The sequence below is a fragment of the Rhinoraja longicauda genome, chromosome 8 (genome assembly GCF_053455715.1).
Source record: "Rhinoraja longicauda isolate Sanriku21f chromosome 8, sRhiLon1.1, whole genome shotgun sequence".
NCBI classification, from domain to species: domain Eukaryota; kingdom Metazoa; phylum Chordata; class Chondrichthyes; order Rajiformes; family Arhynchobatidae; genus Rhinoraja; species Rhinoraja longicauda.
Genome location: NC_135960.1, coordinates 41,734,500 through 41,760,126, shown reverse-complemented (window position 1 = coordinate 41,760,126; position 25,627 = coordinate 41,734,500). Strand labels below are relative to the sequence as shown.

General features: G+C 45.1%; 1 protein-coding gene across 1 annotated transcript in view; it reads left to right on the top strand.

Annotated features, from left to right (window-relative positions):
• Nucleotides 1-25,627, top strand: part of bmpr2b (bone morphogenetic protein receptor, type II b (serine/threonine kinase)) — a 170,665-nt gene that overhangs the window by 69,857 nt on the left and 75,181 nt on the right. Inside the window, exon 3 of the mRNA XM_078403710.1 lies at nucleotides 998-1,171. Coding sequence (XP_078259836.1) covers nucleotides 998-1,171 — 174 coding nt within the window. The remainder of the gene's footprint in view (nucleotides 1-997; nucleotides 1,172-25,627) is intronic.

Genomic DNA, 25,627 nt, shown 5'->3' with positions numbered 1-25,627 from the left:
CCCTCTCCGCCCCTCGCCCCTCGCCCCCCCTCGCCCCTCTCCCCCCCTCGCCCCTCTCCCCCCCTCGCCCCTCTCGCCCCTCGCCCCTCTCCCCCCTCGCCCCTCTCCCCCCCTCGCCCCTCTCCCCCCCTCGCCCCTCTCCCCCCCTCGCCCCTCTCCCCCCCTCGCCCCTCTCCCCCCCTCGCCCCTCTCCCCCCCTCGCCCCTCTCCCCCCCTCGCCCCTCTCGCCCCTCTCCCCCGCTCGCCCCTCTCCCCCCCCTCGCCCCTCTCCCCCCCTCGCCCCTCTCCCCCCCTCTCGCCCCTCTCCCCCCCTCGCCCCTCTCCCCCCCTCGCCCCTCTCCCCCCCTCGCCCCTCTCCCCCCTCTCCCCCCCTCGCCCCTCTCCCCCCCCTCGCCCCTCTCCCCCCCCTCGCCCCTCTCCCCCCCCTCGCCCCTCCCCCCCCTCGCCCCTCCCCCCCTCGCCCCTCCCCCCCTCGCCCCTCTCCCCCCCTCGCCCCTCTCCCCCCCTCGCCCCACTTCCCCCCTCGCCCCTCTCCCCCCCTCGCCCCTCTTCTGCCCCCTCGCCCCTCTCCCCTCCTCGCCCATCTCTAGTCAGACATTTTAACTTGGGCAATCTGAGGGTGTTCCCACTCCTCATCTATTCAGCAACTTGTAGAAAATCCCAAAATGTGAACATTTAAAGAGGGTAAGGTTGCTTTACTGGTTTTCAGCTCGATTCTCATATCCTGGCAATAATGTGCACCTAAATTACTGTCCCCTGACATAACTGCAATTAGAAAGGTGAGAATTTACAATTGTCATGGTGCTTGCATTTTTCTATAACTTTAAGATTTTGCAAAACAAATGTTGATACAATGTGATGCTGCTCTTTAAGTAGTTCAGCCTTTATGTTTCTTTAATTGGTTGAAATCAGTAGACCATTTAACTATTAATGGGTTGACTGGCTGACTCCTTGCAGCATCTCGGGTCTTACGTTTCTTATTCTGTTTCTGCATCAGGATGTTGGGCTCACTTTGGAGAAAAGGAGGAGTGTCATCCTCCAGAGTGTGTGGTGACAAACCACAGACAGAATGGCACCTACCGCTTCTGCTGCTGTAGTACCGATATGTGCAACGTCAACTTCACTGAAAACTTTATCCCACTGCCCGATCCAACAGATTCAGTACCACGCAGTAAGTGCATTTTTCTGATTATAATAAAAGCTAGAAATAGTTGGCTCAGGCACACCCCTATGAAGGGTGAAAGAGAATTAATGTTTCAATTTGTTAATCCTTTGTCAGAAAGAAATTAAGAATGTAAGTTTTAAAATGTTTGATGCAGATAAAAAGTATGCTGCCTACTATCAATTGGCATGTTGGGTGGGTATGGCAGCTGTGCACGTCTGAAAAAATAGTAAAGTTTGCATTTGACAGACTTAAGGCAATTTTTCTTTTAAATCAAGAAGACAGATCTAGGAACAAAACAATAGGAAGTAGATTATATTAAGGGGTAAGAGGTTTAGAGGGTATCTGAGGAAGAACTTTTTCACTTAGAGGTGATTGGAATCTGAAATGCACTGCTTGAGCAAGATACTGTTACAACATTTAAAATGTAGATAAATACTTGAATTGCCAAGGCATACAAGGTACACACAAAGAGATGGTAAATGGGGTTAATGGGTAATTCACGGCTGACATGTACATAGTGGGCTAAAGGGCCTGTTTCTGTGCTGTATAAGAATGTGCCCCGTGACTAGGACTCTAAATGCCTTTAATCCAGGTCAAAAGTAAGATACATCAAGAAATGGTAACTGGAGTTGAATTTTAACATTGAATTTTAAATTGTGGGAGGAGACAAAGGGGAAAGCGCTTCTGTGCTTTACAAGGGAGGAGTTTCTACAAGAGTACTCTCAGGATGCAAGAAATAAAGTACATTCACGCTTATGATAAACAAAAGTGTAGAAGATCATTGAATAAAGAGGAATGAGAAGAGTTGCGATGAATAAAAGCAATATTCTGAAATAAGAAGCACCAAATGTTGCAAGAAAACAGATTGAAGAGAGATTCTGATAGAGCCAGTGTAAACAACACAATATTTGGTTCATTGAGGAGTGTGCAAGAGCATGGTTAGACGCAGCACTAAGTTTATGTTAAAAGAACAAATTAGTTTTACTTGTGTCCTTGGGGGAAGAAAACTTGCTGTCCTTGTGTGGTTTGGCTACATTTAGCTCTGGGCAGATCACATGCTCACAAAACAAAACACTGTAAAAACTCAGTGGGTCTGTCAGCATCTGTGGAGGCAAAAGGTACAAGCCCACGCTAATATTTCATGTCTGCTAGCATAGCTTAATCCTTGCCCTTCACTCTAACAGGAACATGTTGGTCCTGAGCTCTCCCTATTTCGCATTTTAAAAGCCTTCCGCCTGCCAGATGTCTCTTTGCCTGTCGATGGTCTCTCCCAATCAAACGTTGTAAGTTCCTGTCTAGTGCGATCAAAATTAGCCTTGCCCCAACTTAAGACTTTGCTTTTAACTTGTGGGCCAGTCCTATATCTTTTATATGCTCCTTTGGCCAATCTTATTTTCCAGTTAGCCTTTTTATTTTTATTCATCTTAGTTCCCCAACATGTTATGCACTTGGTATTTTGTATATGTTTACTTTTTGTTATCGGTCTTATCTAGTGTTTCATATCTTCTTTTTCACCCAAAATTAAAATGTATGGAATCCCTGTTGAAATAATATGCATATCCTGCACCTACAGTTTATACTCTTGTCAGGTCCCACCTGTCAGGCATTTAGCTTCTGGTCTACCTGGGCCAAATTTCCTTTCTGCTTTCCTAAATTAATTTTCTGTTACTTTAATATTTTCATGTTTTATTGTTCCTTTCCTTTTTCTGTAACTACTCTGATGCAAATAATTTGTGATTATTATTTCACAAAATATTAGCTTTTCATGTTCACTTCATTCTGCAGTTCAAAACCGAGCACAGCTTCTTTCCACTTGCACGGAAAGCCCACTGATCAGGAATGTCCTGAGCATTTTCAGAATTACTCTATTTTTCTTGGATAATTTGAGTATCCAAAAATTACAATTCAAAGTAATTCTTGAATCTTTCTGAAATTTGATTGCAGTTTTGCTCCTATTTGCTTTCCACGATTTGATAGGCCATCAATATTCTTATTATTTCTTTGTTTCTGCACCAAAAATGTGTTGTTATTAAACCATCAAGTATGTGTTCTATTTTTTTGAGTACAAATAGTATCTTTGATGTCTATCGACACAAACTCTCTTCTCACTTTCCTTTCTTGAATACCTTGTAGCCACGAATACTAATTTCTTTGATGAGTTTATGTAGGCCACCTCTTATTTGTTGCGACAGGATATAATCCCACAATTCTAGATGTCCAAAATCATTTATTGTTCCCAAGCACAAAATAATGTCCATACGTCATCTTTCAAAATTATTCTCATTTTACATGAACCTCTTTGAAGTGATAAAACACAATATGTAAAGTTAAGCCTCTCTTTTATTATATAAAATGTTTCCGGCACAAACGGTGTTAGAAGAAGAAGGAAACAGAACTACAGGATGTTATGGTTTAATTTTTATAATTATTCTTTTGGGATAAATTAATTTATGGGCTATACAAAATTGCTTGAGCAATATAGAGTATGCGTTAATAGCAGTCTAATACTCATTAATGCTACCAGAATTTTATGGCATTCCTGTTCTGTGTAATCAACCGTGGTCCTATACCAATTTTGTGACGTTATTTTTTTGAACTCTTTAATATCACATTTATCTCCATCTTGCAATCAAAGCAGTATCAAATCTGCCAGTTTTGTGACTGAATAGATTTCCCTATTGTCTCATCAAATGACCCAAAAATGAGCAGAATGCGGGATGGAGGCAGAGCAAAACCATCTCTATATCATACCAGTAAATATGCCTTCATTAGATTCAAAGTTTAGTGTCTTCTTATTGTGCACAAATAGTCACTACTGACTTAATGTGGACTTGTTTTTATTGGGCATCTTCTGACTTCAGTAAGTAAAGTTGACAATTTAATACTGAATTGACAGTTTTATTCTGACAATTTAGGCTCGGCTGAACAGGATCAAAATTGTTTAGACTGGCAGTGAAGGTTAGTTTTAAATTTAGGATTGATAATTGAATGTGATCAACTCTTTGCACCACTATTTTGGAATCTGGTGATAAGGTTCAGACCGAGTCCAGTGTACAATCCCACTAGTGCTGGTAATGAGCCAGAATTAAACATTGATTTTATGCAGATAACGAAGTCTTAACAGTAACATTTAATGAATTAATGAATGCTATAAGTTTATGAACAGATTGTAACTAACTCTGCAGCAACCCACAAAGATTTCTTTGCTCACCATTCTTACTAACTCTACTGGGGTCATTTGTGATAGGAGTAGATACAATTATAACACCATTACCTGCTCTTGATTACTATCAGCCAAATGATTCTTATCCACTGACTCCAGCTGGAAAGGAAGTCTGGATGTTATATGAGAGAATTGTTCTTGACTGTGGAAGCAGTTTCTTCCCATTTGGATAGCTTACTGGCTCTCATGGTACATTCTCGTGAATATTATCTAGCCTGTTAAGGGATCTGTACTTAAGAGTACTAACTAGCTTCAGAAATAGAAAAGAAAATATATAAAGCAACATCCATTCTTACTGTTCTCTAGATAAGTGGCTAACAGGGAGGATAATGGAGCAAGCTTATATGTTCTAGTCATCAGAATTGTGATGCATTGATCATGGATTGTACTGCAGTACACACTTGGATCGCACTTCCCCAGAAACCGAAGAGCAATATTGGAGAATAAAATGAATACAGGTGAACGTAGAATTTGCTATTAATAAATTCAATATTATAAATTTAGTTCTAATACAATGTCCCCTTTCACTATTTTTAACTTTGTAATGGTATGAACTGAAGATAAGGGCACCAATGGGGGATTCCTAGGTGGTATTTCAATTTTTAGTACACCACTCTGTTCTGTGATTGTAACCTCAGGCCTGCTTAATATAGTCGTAATTTCTTGTGGGTGATCAATTCCATCTTCAGAGATGATGATGATGTTGCTTGGGCCTTCATCTTGAGAAGAACTGTGATCTTCAGATGACATAGATGATGAGGATGAACATGCTGAAATCTTTTTGAGAGGATTTGGAGGTTGCAAGCAGTCTGACATGGCCTTCATCTGAGCAAGAGAGGGTCTCCTATAGCCCTTTGCCAAGCTACTTGTAGGCCCTGTTCGTTCTTTAATTGACTGTTCATCAAAGCCTCGATTATACAGGGTTGTTGCACTGCTGACCTGCACATGCACACATACAAAAAGAGATCTGTTAAACCAGAATGGAGAAGAACAATTCTATATGAATAACTATTGGAAAGTCAGAAAGACTTAGATGTTTAGAATAAACTAAATCCCTGCGTTCAATAGAAGAAAAAATAGCCAGAATTCCATCACAAGGTCATAATCTGGAAGTTCTCACTAATCAGTGCTAATTTCTATTGGATGCTTATTTATGCAGGTTTAATTAATAATTGGCCATCCATTGTATAACTTTGCTTGGATGATGCATTCATTTTCCTGCCATTTCCCCCTAGACAGAGTGAAAATGGTGGAGAAACAATTCCCCAGAATTAATTGGATAGGAATTTTAATAAGGGTACATTATAAGTAGCAGAGACATTCTGTCTGGCAGCAGAGAAGTGCCCTCCATTAATTTGAAAGGATATACAATCATGAGCCATATGTTTCATCTGTTTCCTTGCATGTGCTGTTGAAGGGGAATTCTTTTGCCACCAAAACTCAGAATATTTCTGCATTTAAGTAGATTTGATTCGATCTCTCTAGATTGAATGTGGAACTTAAGGATCCAAATCCTGATTAATCTTGTTCAAGTCCATTTTAGCAGTGAAAAACCCAAAGTGCAGCGGGTTAGGCAGCATCTGTATGTTTGGGTTGTCATTTGTGAGCGGAGCACCAAGGCACATTTCTTGTATATGCATACTTGGCCAATAAACTTATTCATTCATTCATTCATCTCTGGAAAACATGGATAGGTGATGCTTCAGGTCGGGACACTTCTTCTGACTTATTGTAGTTGGATGGATAAAGTTGGCAAACAGGCAGGGGCAGGGCAAAGCCTGGCAAGAGATGGGTGGATACAAGCGAGGAAGATTTTTTATTGGGAGATAAGTGGATAAACGCTAGAGATGAAAAGACCTGTTTCCTTAATCATCGTTACTTTTTTGTGTATCTTTCATTCATTGCTCTTAATCTCTCCACAACATGGTCTATATCTCTCGTTTCCCTTATCCCTAACCAGTCTGAAGAAGGGTCCCGACCCGAAATGTCACCCATTCCTTCTCTCCAGAGACGCTGCCTGTCCCGCTGAGTTACTCCAGCTTTTTGTGTCTATCTTCTAATTAACTTACTCTTGGGATGAATGGTCATTGTCCATCTTGGAGAGATCAAACGTCCACATACAGATAACTTTCGCATTTAGCCAGCACTGTTTAAATACTCCGTAACAGAAAATGTATACTTTCATGTGCCAGGATTTAAATTATTTTAGGAGAGATTAGATTTACTCCTTAATAATAGCTTAGTTCGGAAAGACAGCAACCGGGACGGGGCGGGTTGGCAGCCCATACCGCATCCTCTGTGAAGAGGAGACCCAAGCTACAGATCAACTCATGGAAAAATACCCCCAGGGGTGCCCGAGAGGGGGGGGCGGATGAGCACCCCAATTTGACAGACCAAAGGTTAACGACCAATGGCAATGGACGACTGACATTGAGTATGAATCGCAGATGTGGAAAGGTCTGCAAGAACAGCTGAGGCCTGAAGTTTCACCAGACCCGGATGAAGTGTTTGGAGGGAGAGGGAGCGTCACAACGCACAGGTGTCTTACCTGGTGAGACACAGGAGGAGCCAGGCCCGGAAGCACCCCATAGAACCGAAAGCCTCCAAGTGGCGCAACTAGTCCCTCAGAACAGACCTCCGGAGAAGGTTCGAGTCAAATGGCCACAGATTTGCAAGACGGCAGCCTGGCATCAGTTTGACGAGGACGCCGACAAGATGCTAGAAGCAACAGCGAAGGAAGTCGTGGATCGAAGGCTGCAGACGATGGTGACAATCATCATCAGCCTAGCTGTGGAAAGGTTTGGAGCAGTGGAGAAGAAGCCTGCCAGAACATCCTTCACCATGAACCAAAGAGCAGCAAAGATCCACAAGATCCAGCAGGAGCTGAAGTTCCTCAAGAAGCAGTACAAAGAGGCCTGTGAGGAGCTGTGTGGCTGAGCTGTGAACCATCCCGAGGACACTGCTGACCCTCCGTAGAGCTGAGTGGCACCGAAAATGCCGGAAGGAAAGAGCCAGGAAGCGAGCATCCTTCATAGACAACCCCTTTGGCTTCACCAAACAACTGCTAGGGCAGAAGCACAGTGGGAGTTTGGTTTGCTCTAAGGAGGAGATCGACTGACACATCCAGACCCCTACAGCGACCCTGTCAGGCAGCAGGAGCTGGGCCAGTGCAACATCCTGATAAAACCACCTCCACCCATCAAGGAGTTTGACAGTAGAGAGCCACTCCTGAAAGAGGTCCAGGATGTTGCGAAGAGAGCAAGATCTGGCCCGAGCGAAGTCCCTTACAAGGTCTACAAGAACTGCCCCTTGTTACTGAAACGGCCGTGGAAGATCCTGAAAGTCATCTGGAGGAGAGGGAAAGTGGCACAGCAGTTGCGATTCGCCGAAGGAGTCTGGATCCCAAAGGAAGAAGATTCCAAGAGAATCGACCAGTTCAGGATCATCTCCTTGCTAAGCGTTGAAGGCAAGATTTTCTTCAGCATAGCAGCGAGGCAGCTGACCAACTTCCTCTCCAACAATGGCTACATCAACACCTCAGTGCAAAAGGGAGGCGTATCTGGAGTGCCGGGGTTTCCCGAGCACACGGGAGTGGTGGCCCAGCTCATCAGAGAAGCCAGGGAGAACAAGGGAGACCTGACAGTGCTCTGGCTTGACCTGGCCAACACCTACGGCTCCATCCCACACAAACTGATTCAGACAGTCGGGCAAAGTGGCAGATCACATCCTGGACTATTACAACCAGTTCAGCACGAGAGTCACAGCAGGGTCGGTAACATCAGAGTGGCACAGACTGGAAGTTGGGATCATCACAGGCTGTACCATCTCTGTGATCCTTTTTACCGTGGCGATGGAACATGATCGTCAAGTCTGCTGAACCAGAGTGCCGGGGCCCTCGGACTAAGTCAGGAATACGCCAACCACCAATCAGGGCCTTCATGGACGACCTGACTGTCACCACTGAGTCAGTGCCGGGAGGCAGGTGGATCCTGCAAGGGTTGGAGAAACTGATTGGATGAGCAAGGATGAGGTTTAAGCCAGGAAAATCAAGGTCACTGGTGCTGAAGAAGGGCAACGTCATGGACAGGTTCCGCTTCAGCATTGAAGGGACACCAATCCCAACTGTCTCCGAAGGCCAATGAAGAGTCTTGGCAAGGTGTGTAACAGCAGCCTGAAGGATACAGCATCAGCCCTGGCAACCTGTCAGGAGCTGGTTGAGAGCGGTGGACTGGTCAGGGCTTCCTGGCAAGTTCAAGGTGTGGATCTACCAGCATGGTATCCTGCCAAGGATACTCTGGCCACTGCTTGTCTACGAAGTCCCAATCTCCATTGTAGAGAGCTTGGAGAGGAAAGTCAGCAGCTTCCTCAGGAGGTGGCTGGGATTGCCCAGGAGCCTTAGCAGCATCGCTCTTTACAGTAATAACACCAAGCTCCAGCTGCCCCTGAAGTCCCTAGAGGAGGAGTTTAAGGTGACTCAGGCCAGAGAGGTGATGCTGTGCAGGGACTCCAGCGACCCCAAGGTGGCTCAGGCAGGGGTGGAGGTGAAAGCTGGGAGGAAGTGGAGAGCTAGCAAAACTGTGCTGCAAGCGGAGTCTCGGATACGCCACAGAGTCTTGGTGGGAGCAGTGACTCGGGGAAGAGCTGGTTTGGGAACCTTCCCAACACCCCAGTTTAACAGAGCCAAGGGGAAGGAGAGGCACAGGCTGGTCCAGGAGGAAGTGAGGGCAGAGAAGGAGAGGTCTAGTAGAGGTTGGCTTGAGGCAGCAGGAGGCTTGGACAAGGTGCGAGCAGGCCATGGACCGAAAAGTCACGTGGACTGAGCTCTGGCAGGCTGAACCACAGTGTATCAAGTTCCTAGTCCAGGCAGTGTATGATGTCCTGCCCAGCCCATCGAACCTCTTCATCCGGGGCAAAGCGGAATCTCCGGATTGTCCGCAATACTCAGGCAAGAGGACGTTGGAACACATCATGAGCTGCTGCCCAAAGGCTCTTGGGCAGGGCCAGTACACCTGGCGTCACAACCAGGTTCTGAAACCCATTGCAGAAGCCATCAGCTTGGGAATCAGCAGCTGCAGATGAGCACCTTTGTGAAAGCTGGAGTGCAGCTGCCAAGAACCACGGCAGCCAAGAATCCGTCAGGAATTCTGGTGACTGCGTAGGACTGCAAGCGTTCTGTAGACCTGGTGAAACAGCTGAAGTTTCCACGGCTCATCGCCTTGACCACCCTGAGGCCAGACATCCTCCTGGTCTCAGAGGCGACCAAAAACATCGTCTTGTTGGAACTGACAGTGCCGTGGGAGGACCGTCTGGAGAAGGCCCACGAGAGGAAGGAGACCAAGTATGAAGAGCTGGTCATAGACTGCCGTAAGCAGGGCTGGAAGGCAAGGTGTATGCCCATCGAGGTTGGCTGTAGAGGTTTTGCTGGGCAATTGCTCTACAAAACCTTGAGTGCACTGGGCATCACCGGAATGGAGAGAAGATTCACCAAGAACACCACAGAGGCAGCGGAGAAAGCCTCGAGATGGCTCTGGATCAGGAGAGGAGGTCCATGGGGAGGAGCGAATGCCACCTGAACACAAGTCGTGGTCTGATCAACCACGGCTGGGTCGCCCAGGCGAGGGTGTCTGATGTTGAAAGACCCGAAACACCCAATGACCCCAGGTTACATCACTGATGATGTGTTCCGGAGCGTCAAGAGATGTATTTTATCAAACAAAAACAAATATTTTTTATTTCTTACCCTTCCTGAATGGCCCGTGTGGTGTCCTGAAATTCCCGCAGCTTCACATATCTCCTTGGAATATCTTTCCAAAGTGTGAACTCCTATTGCCTGTTCTGAGAACTGCATGGTGCCAGGAACGGGACGGCGGTAGAAAGAACCTTCAAGGGGAATCATACTAAGGTAGCGCCGCAGTAGAGAGACTATACATCTTGGGTTTGGGGAATCAGCATACTGTCTTGTCTGGACAATTTTCAACTTTTCAAGGCTATCTTGAGGATTACTAGGTCTGCCAGTAAACTCCACATACTCATTGATCATATCACATCCAAACTCGAACTGGTCAACTGTTAGTTTATGGTGGTCCTTGGCTGCACAGAGGGCAAAAACCTTGCAGACATAGAAGTAGACAGCATAACTGTAGCTTTTTGCATCACAGAGGTGAAAGACAACTTGCCACAGTCTCTCCTCATCATCTTCTGTGTATGGCTGGGCTTGCTTCCTGACTAGCCCAATACCCAACCGCTGGAGCTGCTTCATCCGATTATCCAGTGTGGCTCGGAACACGACAAAATCCGGTTTGAGTTTGTTGAAGAAATCAATATCTGATCGCCTGCAATTTTCCCGCAGGTGGCGCAGGATTGAACAGCATAGGAGACGGAGAGAGTTGGGTGGATATTCTGAGCCATCTTGCCTCCGTACTTCGAGCACAAACTTGCACAACCAGAAATTAAGTTCATCATGGGTTATTTCATAGCAGAGTTCTGGCACATAAAGGTAGAGCTCATTGCGCTGGACGCCCTGTTCCATAATGTAACTGTTGCGAGTTTTGCCCCATTCATCCCAAACTCTGACACCCCAGGCTGTTGCCTTTTTGGTGTTGTATGGAATTCCACTATCTTGTTGTAAAGCCAGCAGCTCCTTCTCCATACCGTGTTTGCCAGACTGGACTTTGCCCTCTTCCTTTGTCAGTAAGCAGTCTTCATTGTTTTCATGATCAGGTTCCTTTTCCTGCTTAAAAGAGGTAGAAATCGGAGACAAAGAGGCTGTCAAGGTCCTCGTATCTTCCTCGGCAACTTTAGGATTGAACTGATCCATTTATCAGCAGAAAATTGAACTTCAAAACGTGTGGAAAAACAAAGGAAGAAAAGGGAAAGAAGCTGCTGCACTGAGACTTAAAACTCGGCACTCTGGCTGGGGGCCCCCCGCAGGGTGTTATCAACAACAGCTGCGTGTTAACTGATATACCCCTGCAAGGCGAGGTTTAACTGCTATTCAGCTGTATTTGCAGAAATGATTCCCAGAGGCATTTCAGGTCACGTGAGCAGAACTGAGCAGACAGGGCTTGGCAAGGGTCCCTCTGTTCTTGAAGGAAGTGGAATGAAACGAAATGCCAGCCCTCATCAGGCCCCTCATTAATCATTTCTAATGTGTGTTTATTGCTGCCTGGCAAGGTAGAAAGCTGCCTACTCTTATAAAAAGGAGATAGGCGGGAGTTAAACAAGAGTTGGCATTATGAATTCACTGCTTTCTCTGATGCTGAGGTTTAGTTCATGAACGGTTCTGTTTTGCTGTTTTTCTTTTCTTTGGATTTGGGGGAGGGTTTACACGAGGGAACGGAGAGATGGATAAGAGAGATTTCCTCCGGTCACTTTTCTAGGCTTTTGATGCTTTTTATAAACCACTTTACATAGTAACAAGCACAGTGTTCATGAACTACTCGTATTTGGAAATAAGTGTCCTAAATAATTTCGTAAGTGATTTCAGGCCAGATGTGATTCTTTAAAAAAATGTTTTAAATATGCTATTTGCTATAATGTGACATTTGCTATAACGTGGCGTGATTATACAAACATCATGTTAACAGTCCAAATTTCCCCCCATCTTTTGAGTAGTTTTTATAAGCATGAAAAGAAACACAGCCGTTCCTGTATCTCCTGATCAAACCAGATAAAGTCAGTTCCACTCCCAGTTTATTCAAACAAAATGAGTGGGATGTACCATCTGCCAGGAAAGAGGTGGGGGTGCAGCAATCATTAAAAACGTACAATAAAATTCCTAGGTGTCGGAAAGAACTACAGATGCTGGTTTAAATTGAAGGTAGACCCAAAATGCTGGAGTAACTCAGCAGGACAGGCAGCATCTCTGGAGAGAAGGAATGGGTGACGTTTTGGGTCAAGACCCTTCTTCACCCATTCCTTCTCTCCAGAGGTGCTGCCTGTCCTGCTGAGTTACTCCAGCATTTTTTTTGTGTCTACAATAAAATTCCATTTGGTATTTCTTGCAAAAATCAGAAAAATAATGCAAATCATTAAGAAACGATAAACCTGATCATTCACGTGATTTGCTCTATGCACGTTGCTCCCACACTATTCATTTTGCAAAATGATAAAGGGACACACACACTTTTTTCCCTATGACCATGTGGGGTTTTCACCGGGTGCTCCGGTTTCCTCTCACATTCCAACAACGTACAGGTTTACCCCACTAATGAGGGAGTGCCTTTTTGACTCTACCCACGTGATTGTATCATAGCACAGGAACACCTTACAGACAAAGAATAAAGCTGGCTGTAGACCTGCTCTATTAAGTACTGATTTTTTGTTGTTGTTGCACAGGTCATTTTTTTTTTAAACCTCAATGACAATAACATACCACCCGATCTCTCATCACCCCCCCCTCCCTCCCCCCCTCCATCCTCAACACCTCCCTCCCTCCACCACTCCCTCCCCCTCGATCCCTCCACACCTCCCTCCCCCAAACCTCCCTCTCCCTCCCTCCCCCCTTCACTCCCTCCCCCCCTCCCGGTTACAATGGAAACCCTAAGAGGACGGGCCAAAGGGGAGAGTGTGGGGAGAGTAAGAGTGGGGCTGGGGGAGGAGAGAATGGGGGGTGTGGGGACGGGCCCAACGGGCCCGCTTTGCTAGTAACTTTTAAAAATGGTGGGTGAGGGCAGGTGTGTGTGAGTACAAATATGTGTTATGCTACATCAAGTTATCCACATATAGCCTGTCCGGTCTCTTCTCTAGTCTGAAATGAGTCATTCCTCGTAACATCCTGGTGAATCACTTCAGCACCTTTCCACTGCAGTTACAGTAAACCCTCATTTTTATGGACCTCTTTGGATTTTGGATATAGCATGCAGACCTATCGAACGGCTGCCAGGCTGGACTGCCGACACCACCCCCAGCCGCTTCCTCGGCCGCACCTGCTGACACCTTAAGTCTGCTTAAAGTGTCTACGTTTCAATCTTGTGTGCCCTGCTTGCCCTTGACTAAATATATAAAGTAAAATGCTACAAATGCTGGAAATCTTAAATTTGGACAAAAATCTTACAAGTATATGTTTTAGATTTCTCACTTTTGTCACATGTGACAGGTTTTAAACAAGAATAATTTGAAATATATTCCACGTTATTTATTTTTCCTCCCACTATAAGCCACAGAATTGCACAACCTGGAGTGGAAACTAGAGGAAATTGTGGGAGCCCTGGTTGAAATTTACGAGTCATCTTTAAATATAGGAGAGCTGCCGGAAGACTGGAGGGTGGCAAATGTTGTGCTTCTATTCAAGAAATGCGGGGGAAATGCTGGGAACGATAGGCCAGTGAACAACATCTGTAGTTGGAAAGTTATGAGAGTATTCTGAGGTTGCGCAGGCTGAGACCCTATTCTTGGAGTGCAGGAGGATTAGGGGTAATCTTATCAAGGTGTATAAAATCATGAGAGGAATAGATTGGGTAGATGCAGAGTTTCTTGCCCAGAGTAGTTGAATCAGGGACCAGAGGACCTAGGCTTAAGGTGAAGGGGAAAAGATTTAATAGAATCCGAGGGGTAACCTTTTCACACAAAGGGTGGTGGGTGTATGGAATGAGCTGTCAGAGGAGGTAGTTGAGACATGGACTATCCCAACGTTTAAGAAACGGTTAGCAGATGCATGGATAGGACAGGTTCGGAGAGATATGGGCCAAAAGTGGGCAGGTGGGACTAGAGCAGCTGGGACATGTTGGCTGGTGTGGACAATTTGGGCCGAAGGGCCTGTTTCCATGCTCTGTGACTGTTCATAAGTGATAGGAGCAGAATTAGGCCATTTGGCCCATCAAGACTATTCCGCCATTCAATCATGCCTGATCTATCTTTCCCTTTTTGCTCCACCTACCTAGTGGTCATTCCGTTAAACAACAAACTCGGTCGACAACAGTTTGGTTCGCTATAATTGAAATCCATTCTAAAGAGATCCGTTAAAACGAGAGTTTATTGTAATTGCATTTTCATTGCACTGGTTCTTAATTCATCATTGGTGAGGCCATTTTTAAATAATTGATGCCCAAGCATAGAGTTGCTGGACCACAAGAATATTAGATCATTGGCTGAAGGAGCTGGAGAAAAGGAAAGATGAAAATACTGAGGAAGATGATTCAGAGGTCCACAGTGCTTGAGCCAATTCTTCAAGTACCGATTGAGTTCTTCTGCCCTTTCCCCAAGTATATTTTGAAATCTTTGGGTTTGTTTTCCCCCATAATTTTTATCCTCATTTAAATTCTCTCCCATCTTTTCTAGAGCAGCTGAGATGATGAGGTAGGATTGCATGGATCTCTCAAGTCTCACTTACATCAATTTACCTTACCTTTCTTTATCAAACTTCCACTGCCTAACATGAAACCTTCATCCCCATATCTGGGAGAAATAAAAATCTGCAGTCACTCTTACCCAAGATCAGCTACAATGCCCTCCACAATGTTTGGGACAAAGACCCACCATTTATTTATTTGCCTCTGTACTCCACAATTTGAGATTTGTAATAGAAAAAAAATCGCATGTGATTAAAGTGCACATTGTCAGATTTTAATAAAGGCCATTTTCGAACATTTTAGCTTCACCATGGAGAAATTACAGCTGCATTTATACATAGTCCCCCCATTTCAGGGCACCATAATGTTTGGGACACAGCAATGTCATGTAAATGAAAGTAGTCATGTTTAGTATTTTGTTGCATATCCTTTACATGCAATGACTGCTTGAAGTCTGCGATTCATGGACATCACCAATTGCTGAGTGTCTTCTCTGATGATGCTCTGCCAGGCCTGTATTGCAGCCATCTTTAGCTTATGCTTGTTTTGGGGCTAGTCCCCTTCAGTTTTCTCCAGCATATAAAAGACATGCTCAATTGGGTTCAGACCAGGTGATTGACTTGGCCATTCAAGAATTGACTATTTTTTAGCTTTGAAAAACTCCTTTGTTGCTTTAGCAGTATGTTTGGGATCATTGTCTTGCAGTAGAATGAACCGCCGGCCAATGAGTTTTGAGGCATTTGTTTGAACTTGAGCGGATAGGATGTGTCTATACACTTCAGAATGCATTATGCGACTACTATCAGCAGTTGTTTCAACAATGAAGATAAGTGAGCCAGTTCCATCAGCAGCCATACATGCCCAGGCCATAACACCCCCACCATCATGTTTCACAGATGAGGTGGTATGCTTTGGATCTTGGGCAGTTCCTTCTCTCCTCCATACTTTGCTCTTGCTCTCAATTCTACTCCCAATTCCTCCGCCTACGCCGCATCTGCGCCCGGGATGAGGCGTTTCACACTAGGGCTTCAGAGATGTCCTCGTTCTTCAGGAAACGGGGCTTCCCATCCTCCATTATAGATGAGGCTCTCACTAGGGTCTCTTCTACATCCCGCAGCTCCGCTCTTGCTCCCCCTCCCCCTCCCCACACTCGCAACAAGGACAGAATCCCCCTCATCCTCACCTTCCACCCCACCAGCCAGTGGATCCAACAAATCATCCACCAACATTTCCGTCACCTACAACGGGACCCCACCACTGGCCATATCTTCCCATCCCCTCCCCTCTCTGTGTTCCGCAGAGACCGTTCCCTCCGTAACTCCCTGGTCCACTCGTCCCTTCCTACCCAAACCACCCCAACCCCGGGCACTTTCCCCTGCAACCGCATGAGATGCAACACCTGTCCCTTTACCTCCCCCCTCAACTCCATCCAAGGACCCAAACAGTCTTTCCAGGTGAGACAAAGGTTCACCTGCACCTCCTCCAACCTCATCTATTGCATCCGCTGCTCTAGATGTCAACTTATGTACATCGGCGAAACCAAGCGCAGGCTCGGCAATCGCTTCGCTTCGCTGAAGAACCTGCGCTCGGTCCGCATTAACCAAACTGATCTCCCGGTGGCCGAACACTTCAACTCCCCCTCCCATTCCCAGTCTGACCTTCCTGTCATGGGCCTCCTCCAGTGCCATAGTGAGGCCCACCGGAAATTGGAGGAACAGCACCTCGTATTTCGCCTGGGCAGTTTGCAGCCCAGTGGTATGAACATCGACTTCTCCAACTTCAGATAGTTCCTCTGTCCCTCCCGTCCCCTCCTCCTTCCCAGATCTCCCTCTATCTTCCTGTCTCCACCTATATCCTTCCTTTGTCCCGCCCCCCTGACATCAGTCTGAAGAAGGGTCTCGACCCGAAACGTCACCCATTCCTTCTCTCCCGAGATGCTGCCTGACCTGCTGAGTTACTCCAGCATTTTGTGAATAAATACCTTCGATTTGTACCAGCATCTGCAGTTATCTTCTTATATTGCTCTTGCCATCACTCTGATATAAATTAATCTTCGTCTCATCTGTCCACAAGACCTTTTTCCAGAACTGTGGTGCTCTTTGAAGTACTTCTTGGCAAACTGTAACCTGGCTATCCTATTTTTGCTGCTAACCAGTGGTTTGCATCTTGCAATGTAGCCTCTGTATTTCTGGTCATGAAGTCTTCTGCGGACAGTGATCATTGACAAATCCACACGTGACTCCTGAAGAGAGTTTCTGATCTGTCGGACAGGTGTTTGGGGATTTTTCTTTATTATAGAGAGAATTCTGTCACCAGCTGTGGAGGTTTTCCTTGGCCTGCCAGTCCCTTTGCGATTAGTAAGCTCACCAGTGCTCTCTTTCTTCTTAATGATGTTCCAAACAATTGATTTTGGTAAGCCTGTTTGGCTGATGTCTCTAACAGTTTTATTCTTGTTTCTCAGTCTCATAATGGCTTCTTTGACTTTCATTGGCACAACTTTGGTCCTCATGTTGATAAACAGCAATAAAAGGTGATGGAAAGACTGGAGGAAAGACGAGGTGCTGAGAGCTCTCTTATACTTGCATTAAGGAGGCCTTTATACACACTTGAACAATTACAAACACCCGTGAAGCCATGTGTCCCAAACATTATTGGTGCCCTGAAATGGGGGACTATGTATAAACAGAGCTGTAATTTCTACATGGTGAAACCAAAATGTATAAAAATGGCCTTTATTAAAATCTGACAATGTGCACTCTAACCACATGTGATTTTTTCTATTACAAATCTCGAATTGAGGAGTACAGAGGCAAATAAATAAACATAGAAACATAGAAAATAGGTGCAGGAGTAGGCCATTCGGCCCTTCGAGTCTGCACCGCCATTCAATATGATCATGGCTGATCATCCAGCTCAGTAGCCTGTACCTGCCTTCTCTCCATACCCCCTGATCCCTTTAGCAAAAAGGGCCACATCTAACTCCCTCTTAAATATAGCCAATGAACTGGCCTCAACTACCTTCTGTGGCAGAGAATTCCACAGACTCACCACTCTCTGTGTGAAGAAATGTTTTCTCATCTCGGTCCTAAAAGACTTCCCCCTTATCCTTAAGCTGTGACCCCTGGTTCTGGACTCCCCCAACATCGGGAACAATCTTCCCGCATCTAGCCTCTCCAACCCCTTAAGAATTTTATATGTTTCTATAAGATCCCCCCTCAGTCTTCTAAATTCCAGCGAGTACAAGCCCAGTCTATCCAGTCTTTCCTCATATGCAAGTCCCGCCATCCCAGGGATTAATCTGGTGAACCTTCTCTGTACTCCCTCTAAGGCAAGAACGTCTTTCCTCAGGTTAGGAGACCAAAACTGCACACAATACTCCAGGTGCGGTCTCACCAAAGCCCTGTACAACTGCAGCAGAACCTCCCTGCTCCTAAACTCAAATCCTCTTGTTATGAATGCCAACATACCATTCGCTTTCTTCACTGCCTGCTGCACCTGCATGCTTGCTTTCAATGACTGGTGCACCATGACACCCAGGTCACGTTGCATCTCCCCTTCTCCCAATCGGTCACCATTCAGGTAATACTCTGCTTTCCTGTTCTTGCTGCCAAAGTGGATAACCTCACATTTATCCACATTATATTGCATCTGCCATGCATTTGCCCACTCGCCTAATCTATCCAAGTCACTCTGCAGCCTCCTAGCATCCTCCTCACAGCTAACACTGCCACCCAGCTTCGTGTCATCCGCAAACTTAGAGATGTTGCATTCAATTCCCTCGTCCAAATCATTAATATACACTGTAAATAACTCGGGTCCCAGCACTGAGCCTTGCGGTACCCCACTCGTCACTGCCTGCCATTCCAAAAAGGACCCGTTTATTCCTACTCTTTGCTTCCTGTCCGCCAACCAATTTTCTATCCACCTCAAAACTGAACCCTCAATACCGTGTGCTTTAAGTTTGTACACCAATCTCCTATGTGGGACCTTGTCGAAGGCCTTCTGAAAGTCCAGATATAACACATCGACTGGTTCTCCCTTATCCACTCTACTAGTTACATCCTCGAAAAATTCTATAAGATTCGTCAGACATGATTTGCCTTTGGTAAATCCATGCTGACTTTGTCCGATGATTTCACCACTTTCCAAATGTGATGCTATCACATCTTTACTAACTGACTCTAGCATTTTCCCCACTACCGATGTTAGGCTAACTGGTCTATAATTCCCCGTTTTCTCTCTCCCTCCCTTTTTAAAAAGTGGGGTTACATTAGCTACCCTCCAGTCCTCAGGAACTACTCCAGAATCTAAAGAGTTTTGAAAAATTATCACTAATGCATCCACTATTTCTGAGGCTACTTCCTTAAGCACTCTGGGATGCAGCCTATCTGGCCCTGGGGATTTATCTGCCTTTAATCCATTTAATTTACCTAACACCACTTCCCGACTAACCTGGATTTCCCTCAGTTCCTCCATCTCATTAGACCACCGGTCCCCCGCTATTTCCGGCAGACGGTTTATGTCTTCCTTAGTGAAGACAGAACCAAAGTATTTGTTCAATTGGTCTGCCATCTCCTTGTTCCCTATGATCAATTCACCTGTTTCCGACTTGTCGAATTACAGATAAATGATGGGTCTTTGTCCCAAACATTATGGAGGGCACTGTAGTTCGGAACATGTACTATATTGAACTTGATAGGGAGGAGTTCAGTGTCAACAACATGATACATTTTGCATGACTGAGCTACACTCTGTGTGATATAAATGACCACTGCTGGATTTGTATCAGTTTTAGGAATTAATTCTACCCCATGCTCTCGGACAGGATGCTGCTGCTGCCTGATGCAGAAATTTAGTTGGGTGAAAAGCTAAAAATATAGCTGTTTAAAATAATAAGGATGTATTCTTACGGAAGGAAACAAGTAATAACTAAATATATTAAGCTTCTATAAACACCAGCAGGACAATGATTAAACATCTTATTTAGAGAAATATTGAATTACAGATGAATCTTGGTTATCCCATTGGGACAACATTCTGATAATTCCAAAGCAGTGTCATGACATGTTTTATTCCAGTTAAAGCAGACAACCTAGAAATGATGCCTTCGACACTCTCACACTCGAAGGTCAACCTAGGTTTGTGGGCTCGTGTCACTGGAGTGGGACATTCCACTTCTCTTTTTATTTTGTCTACCCACATTTTCTCCCTATAGTGCCTAATCATGATGTGTGAATTGTTATTTCCAATTCTTCTGAATTATTATCTATTAACATTTATCAGTTTGTAACTGTATTCATGCTGTGGATTCAAGTTCCTCAGACCTGGTACAAACTGCGCGGTCAAATAAGTGGCAGTAATTCTTGCCCTTTTCTATGGTTCTGAGACATGGAAGATCTAGAACAGGCAGTTCAAGGCAATGGAAAATTACCACCAACAATGTCTCTCAAAATTTACCAGCGTGACAAATAAACTGCCATCAGTCTCCTCTCCCAGGCTAGCATCTCCAACATCAAGGTCCCCGTTATTCTCAGTCAGATTTTTCAAACTGGCCACATCATTTACTTCCAACATAAATCCCAAAATATTTGGAGACAAGTTTTAGACGCTGGAGCAAAAATTAACTTCTGGAGAAACTTAGGGGGTTGAATAGTATTTGCGGGAGTGAAAGAAATTGTCAATGTTTCGGGTCAAGACGTAACAAGACTGAGAATGGATAGGGAAGATAGCCAGTATAAAGAGAAGTGAGATGGGGCCAGTTGGTGATGGTGGATCAAGGAAGGATGAATCTCGTGCACTTCCAATCTCATTTACTGCATTCAGTACTCCCAATGTGGCCTCCACTAAATTGGCGTGACCAAGCACAGACTGAGGTGTTCTTACAGAACACCTGATTCTGTCTGCAATAGCTGTCCCAAATTCCCGGTTACATGCGTGTTGAACTACCCTTCCTATTCCCACACCGTCCTGTCTGTCCTTGGCTTTTTCCACTGCCAGGGTAAGCCATCCTGAACTAGAAGGACAGCACCTCATATTTGGGGTAGTCTACAACCAAGTGGTATGAACATTGAATTTTCCAATCTCAGGTCACCTTTGTCTCCTGTATTTCCCCTCTCGATCTCCTTCCGATCTATCTCTGGTCTTCCCATCTTTATTCCCTTTCATATATTCTCCTTTCAATCCCTCCTCTCCCTCCCCCATCACGTATCTCTGTCGTTCTCCCCCTCTTGGTTCCATCCACCTACTACCCACACATGTCACCCACTGGATCCCCTCGTGCTTACTGATTCTTGCTGATCAGATTCCAGCATTTTGAACATAGAACAGTACAGCACAAGAACAGGCCCTTCGGCCCACAATATTTGTGCCGAACACGATGCCAAGACCATCTCTTATCTACCTGTGCATAATCCATATCCCTCCATTCCCTGCATATCCAAAAACCTCTTAAATGCCACTATTGTATCTGCCTCAACTCCCAATGCACGTTCCAGGCACTCACCACCCTCTGTATAATAAAAGTTGCATGCACGTCTTCTTTAAACTTTGCCTTATAACTTAAAGCTATGCCCTCTAGTATTTTAGTTTTCCATCCTGGAAAAAGTTTCTGACTCATAATTTTATATGCTTCTAACAGGCCTCACAACCTCTGATGTTCCAGCGAAATTGATCTAAGTCTGTCCCTAATCGAGGCAACATCCCTGGTAAACTTCCTCTGCACTCTTTCCAAAGCCTCCACACCCTTCCTGTAATGGGCCAACCAGAACTGCACGCAATATTCCAAATGTGGTCTAACCAATGTCCTATAACATTGCATCATGACATCTTGACTCTTATACTCGATGCCCAAACCTATGAAGGCAAGCATACCAAATGCCTTCTTTACCACTCTCTCTATTTACAATGCCAGTTTCAGGGAGTTGTGGGCTTGGTCCCCAAGATCTCTCTGAACATCAATGTTGTTGAGGGTCATGCCAATAATTGTATATTTCCCCTTTCATTGCACCTCCCAAGGTGCAACACCTCACACTTGCTCGGATTAAACTTCATCTGCCATTTCTCCACCCATTTCTGCAGTTGATCTATATCCTGCTGTATACCTTGACCGCTTTCCTCACAAACTGTGACCTTGCAACCCTAGTGTCATCTGCAAACTTACCAACCAACCAGTCTACATTTATGTCCAAGTCATTCTGCTACGTATCTACCTACCTACCTATGTACCCACATATACACACAGAGGTTCCAATACAGATCCCTGCAAAACTCCACTGGTCACAGACTTCCAGCCTGAATATTGTCGTTCCACCACATCCCTCTGTCGTCTATCAGTAAGCCAGTTCCGAATCCATACAACCAAATCACTGTTAATTGCGTGCATCTTAATCTTTTGGATCATTAGACCATGGGGGATTTTACCAATGATTTACTAAAATCCAAGTAGTCAACAACCACGTCCCTACCCTCATCGATCTCCTTCGTCACCTCCTCTTAAAAACTTGATCAAGTTCATAAGATATGGCCTGCCATCTCCAAAGCCATGCTAACTGTCACTAATTAATCTGTTCTCCAAATGAGGGTAGATCCGATTCCAAAGTGTCCTCTTCAATAGCTTCCCTACTACCGACGCTCACCGGCCTATAATTCCCTGGATTCTCTCTACTTCCCTTCTTAAATAAAGGAACAACATTAACTACTTCACCACCAATTTCCATCCTGCACTCAAATTTATTTGGGCCATCTGCAACACCTCCCTCCCTTTTCTTGATCTCAGTCTCCATCACAGGAAATAGACAATCGACTGACGTTTATAACAAACCCACTGACTCCCACAACCATCTCGACTACACTTTTTCCCACCCTGTTTCCTGCAAAGACTATATCCCCTACTCCCAATTCCGCCGTCTACGCTACATCTGCGCCCAAGATGAGGTGTTCCGTACCAGGATGTCCAAAATGTCCTCATTCTTTAGGGAACGGGAGTTCCCTCTCCCATCATAGATGAGGCCATCACTCGTGTCTCCTCTGTACCCTACAGGTCCGCCCTTGCTCCCCCTCCCCGCAGTCGCAACAGAGACAGAGTCTCCCTTGTCCTTACCTTTCACCCCATCAGCCATCGCATACAACACATAATCCTCCAAAATTTCCGCCACTTCCAATAGGATCCCACCACCAGCCACATTTTCCCATCTCCATCCCTTTCCGTCTTCCGCGGAGACCGTTCCCTCCGCAACTCCCTGGTTAACTCGTCCTTTCCCAGTCACCCAAACCATCCCCTCACCAGGCACCTTCTCCTGCGATGCAGAAGATGCAACACCCGTGACGTTTATAACAAACCCACTGTACCCACTATACCTCCTCCCTCAACTCTGTCCAGGGACCCCGACAGTCCTTTCAGGTAAGGCAGAAGTTCACATGCACCTCCTCCAACCTCATCTACTGTATCTGTTGTTCAAGATGTGGACTCTTATACATCGGCAAGTAGACTGGGCGATCGTTTCACTGAACACCTTCGCTTAGTCCGCCTGAACTTACCCAATCTCGCGGTTGCTAAACACTTTCATTCTCCTTCCCATTCCCACACAGACCTTTCTGTCCTAGGTCTCCTTCATTGACAGAGTGAGGCTAAAAGCAAATTGGAGGAACAGCATCTCGTATTTCACTTGGGCAGCTTGCAGCCCAGCGGTATGAACATTGACTTCTCCAACTTTAGATAGTTCCTCTGTCCCTCTCTTCCCCTCCCCAGTTCTCCCTCTATCTTCCTGTCTCCACCTATATCCTTCCTATGTCCTGCCCCCCTGACATCAGTGTGAAGAAAGGTCTCAACCCGAAACATCACCCATTCCTTCTCTCCTGAGATGCTGCCTGACCTGCTGAGTTACTCCAGCATTTTGTGAAATAAATACCTTCGATTTGTACCAGCATCTGCAGTTATTTTCTTACAGCCCAGTGGTATGAATATTGATTTCTCTAACTTCAGGTAGCCCCGGCATTCCCTCTCTCTCTCTATCCCTCCCCACCCTAGTCGCTTGCTTCTCGTTTTCACCCTACAAACAGCCAACAACGGCCTGTTTCCTTTATCATCGTTAATTTTTTGCATATCTTTCATTCATTGTTCTTTCTCTCTACATCAACGTCTATATCTCTTGTCTCCCTTATCCCTAACCAGTCTGAAGGAGGGTCTCGACCCGAAACATCACCCATTCCTTCTCTCCAGAGATGCTGCCTGTCCCGCTGAGTTACTCCAGCTTTTCGCATCTATCTTCGGTTTAAACCAGCATCTGCAGTTCCTTCCTAAACATTAGTTACTCTCCAGTCCTCTAGGACCTCGCCTGTGGCCAGCAAAGACTCAAACGATCTTGCAGCCTTTGTGTCCCTGCCATTACCCTCCATCAGTTGTCTCCACCACTCCCTTTTCCTCCCACCTAGCTCCATCTGCCAATTCTCCCTCATTCTTCCTGGGTTCACTTCAGACCCAAAGAGCTCAAATAATCAAAACATTTTTTTCAATACGAACACTGCCTTCATTGGGTACTGTGGAAAGTGCCATGTGGTATTCCACTGTCCTTGCAACGAAATGTACTGCACCAATCCTTTGATTGCACTCTTCATGTCACGTTTGCGATTTACCGAATTTCATTTAATGAAATGTTTCTTCAGTTTTTTTAGTAAATTGGCAACATGCCAATCACAGCTGATTTCAATTTAATCAAGACCAGGTGATTCCATGTTGAGGGAGAGAAGGTGCCTAATTAGGTTACTCGGGCATATTGGCTTTGCTTATGTCTCAGCTGTGGTAGAATAAGTAGTGAGAAAGAGAATTTGAAATTGGAGATGCCGAGGGACCATGAGTTAACCTGGATCAGCGAGCACAAGAGGACATGATTTCAGCAATGTTTCTGATTAATGGAGTTCATTTTAGATGCTAGAGGATAGGGGGACTTCCAAGAAAAAGAAAGTAAAAAATCACATCCCCAATAGAAAGCAGTAAATACTCATGTTCTCAAGTAATCCCTTGAGTTCAAGGATGGCCTGTTTCCATTCAGGTTTTGTGAGTTCCAAGATGGCTAATGAGGGCAATGTAGAACTGCAGACTCTTCAATAGACGAGGAGGAAGTGGTTATTGTGCCAGGTGAGTAGGTGATTTGTGAGGGTGTGCAATCATTGCATGACCTAAGTGCGCTCTCTAGGCATGACCAGGGCTCTCAGTGCTGTTTTGAATGTTCCGTCCCAGGATTCAGAGGGAATGTTACATTCCTTGGAGGAGGCTTTGAGCACATCTTGAATGTTTTTCTCTTACGGCATTATAATCTCCCCTCCCATGACACAGCTCTGAATAGAGTGTCTGCTTCAGGAGTCTGTTGTCAGGTTCATTAAAATAGTGGGCAGTTCAGCATAAACATAACTGAAGGTAGCAAGGGCATCAATGCTGGGATGATTCAGATGTAGAAGTGACAACAGTTTCTGCAGTTGGTTAACGGAGGTAGGAATGAAGAAGTTGGAGAGATGGTACTAAGTGATCTTTGTAATAGGGAGATATGGAAGCCGAGCTTGGAATCAGATAGATCTGAGAGTATAATAGTTGAAAACATAATGGTATCCAGAGTTATTTAGTATTTAAGTTTCTTGCAATGCTGAACATTCCTTGGTATAATTTTTATTTAATGTTTTGGATTGGATTAAGATTATCCATGTGTTGCATCACAGTATTATCTTGCAGTGTCAACATTTAACTCACCAGAATGTGTGTTTTGCAATACTGATATAATGATTATACATTCTGTACCAATGGAGTACAGGAAACCCTAACGATAAAGCTGAGCCAAGTGGTAGTCAGCTATTCTTTCTCTCAACATTTTTGTGTAATGGAGTCAAATTCAGCAGAATTTATCTTGTCATTTCAAAGGATTATATTACTTTTTCTTTGCTAACAACTGTGTGGTCTGCCAT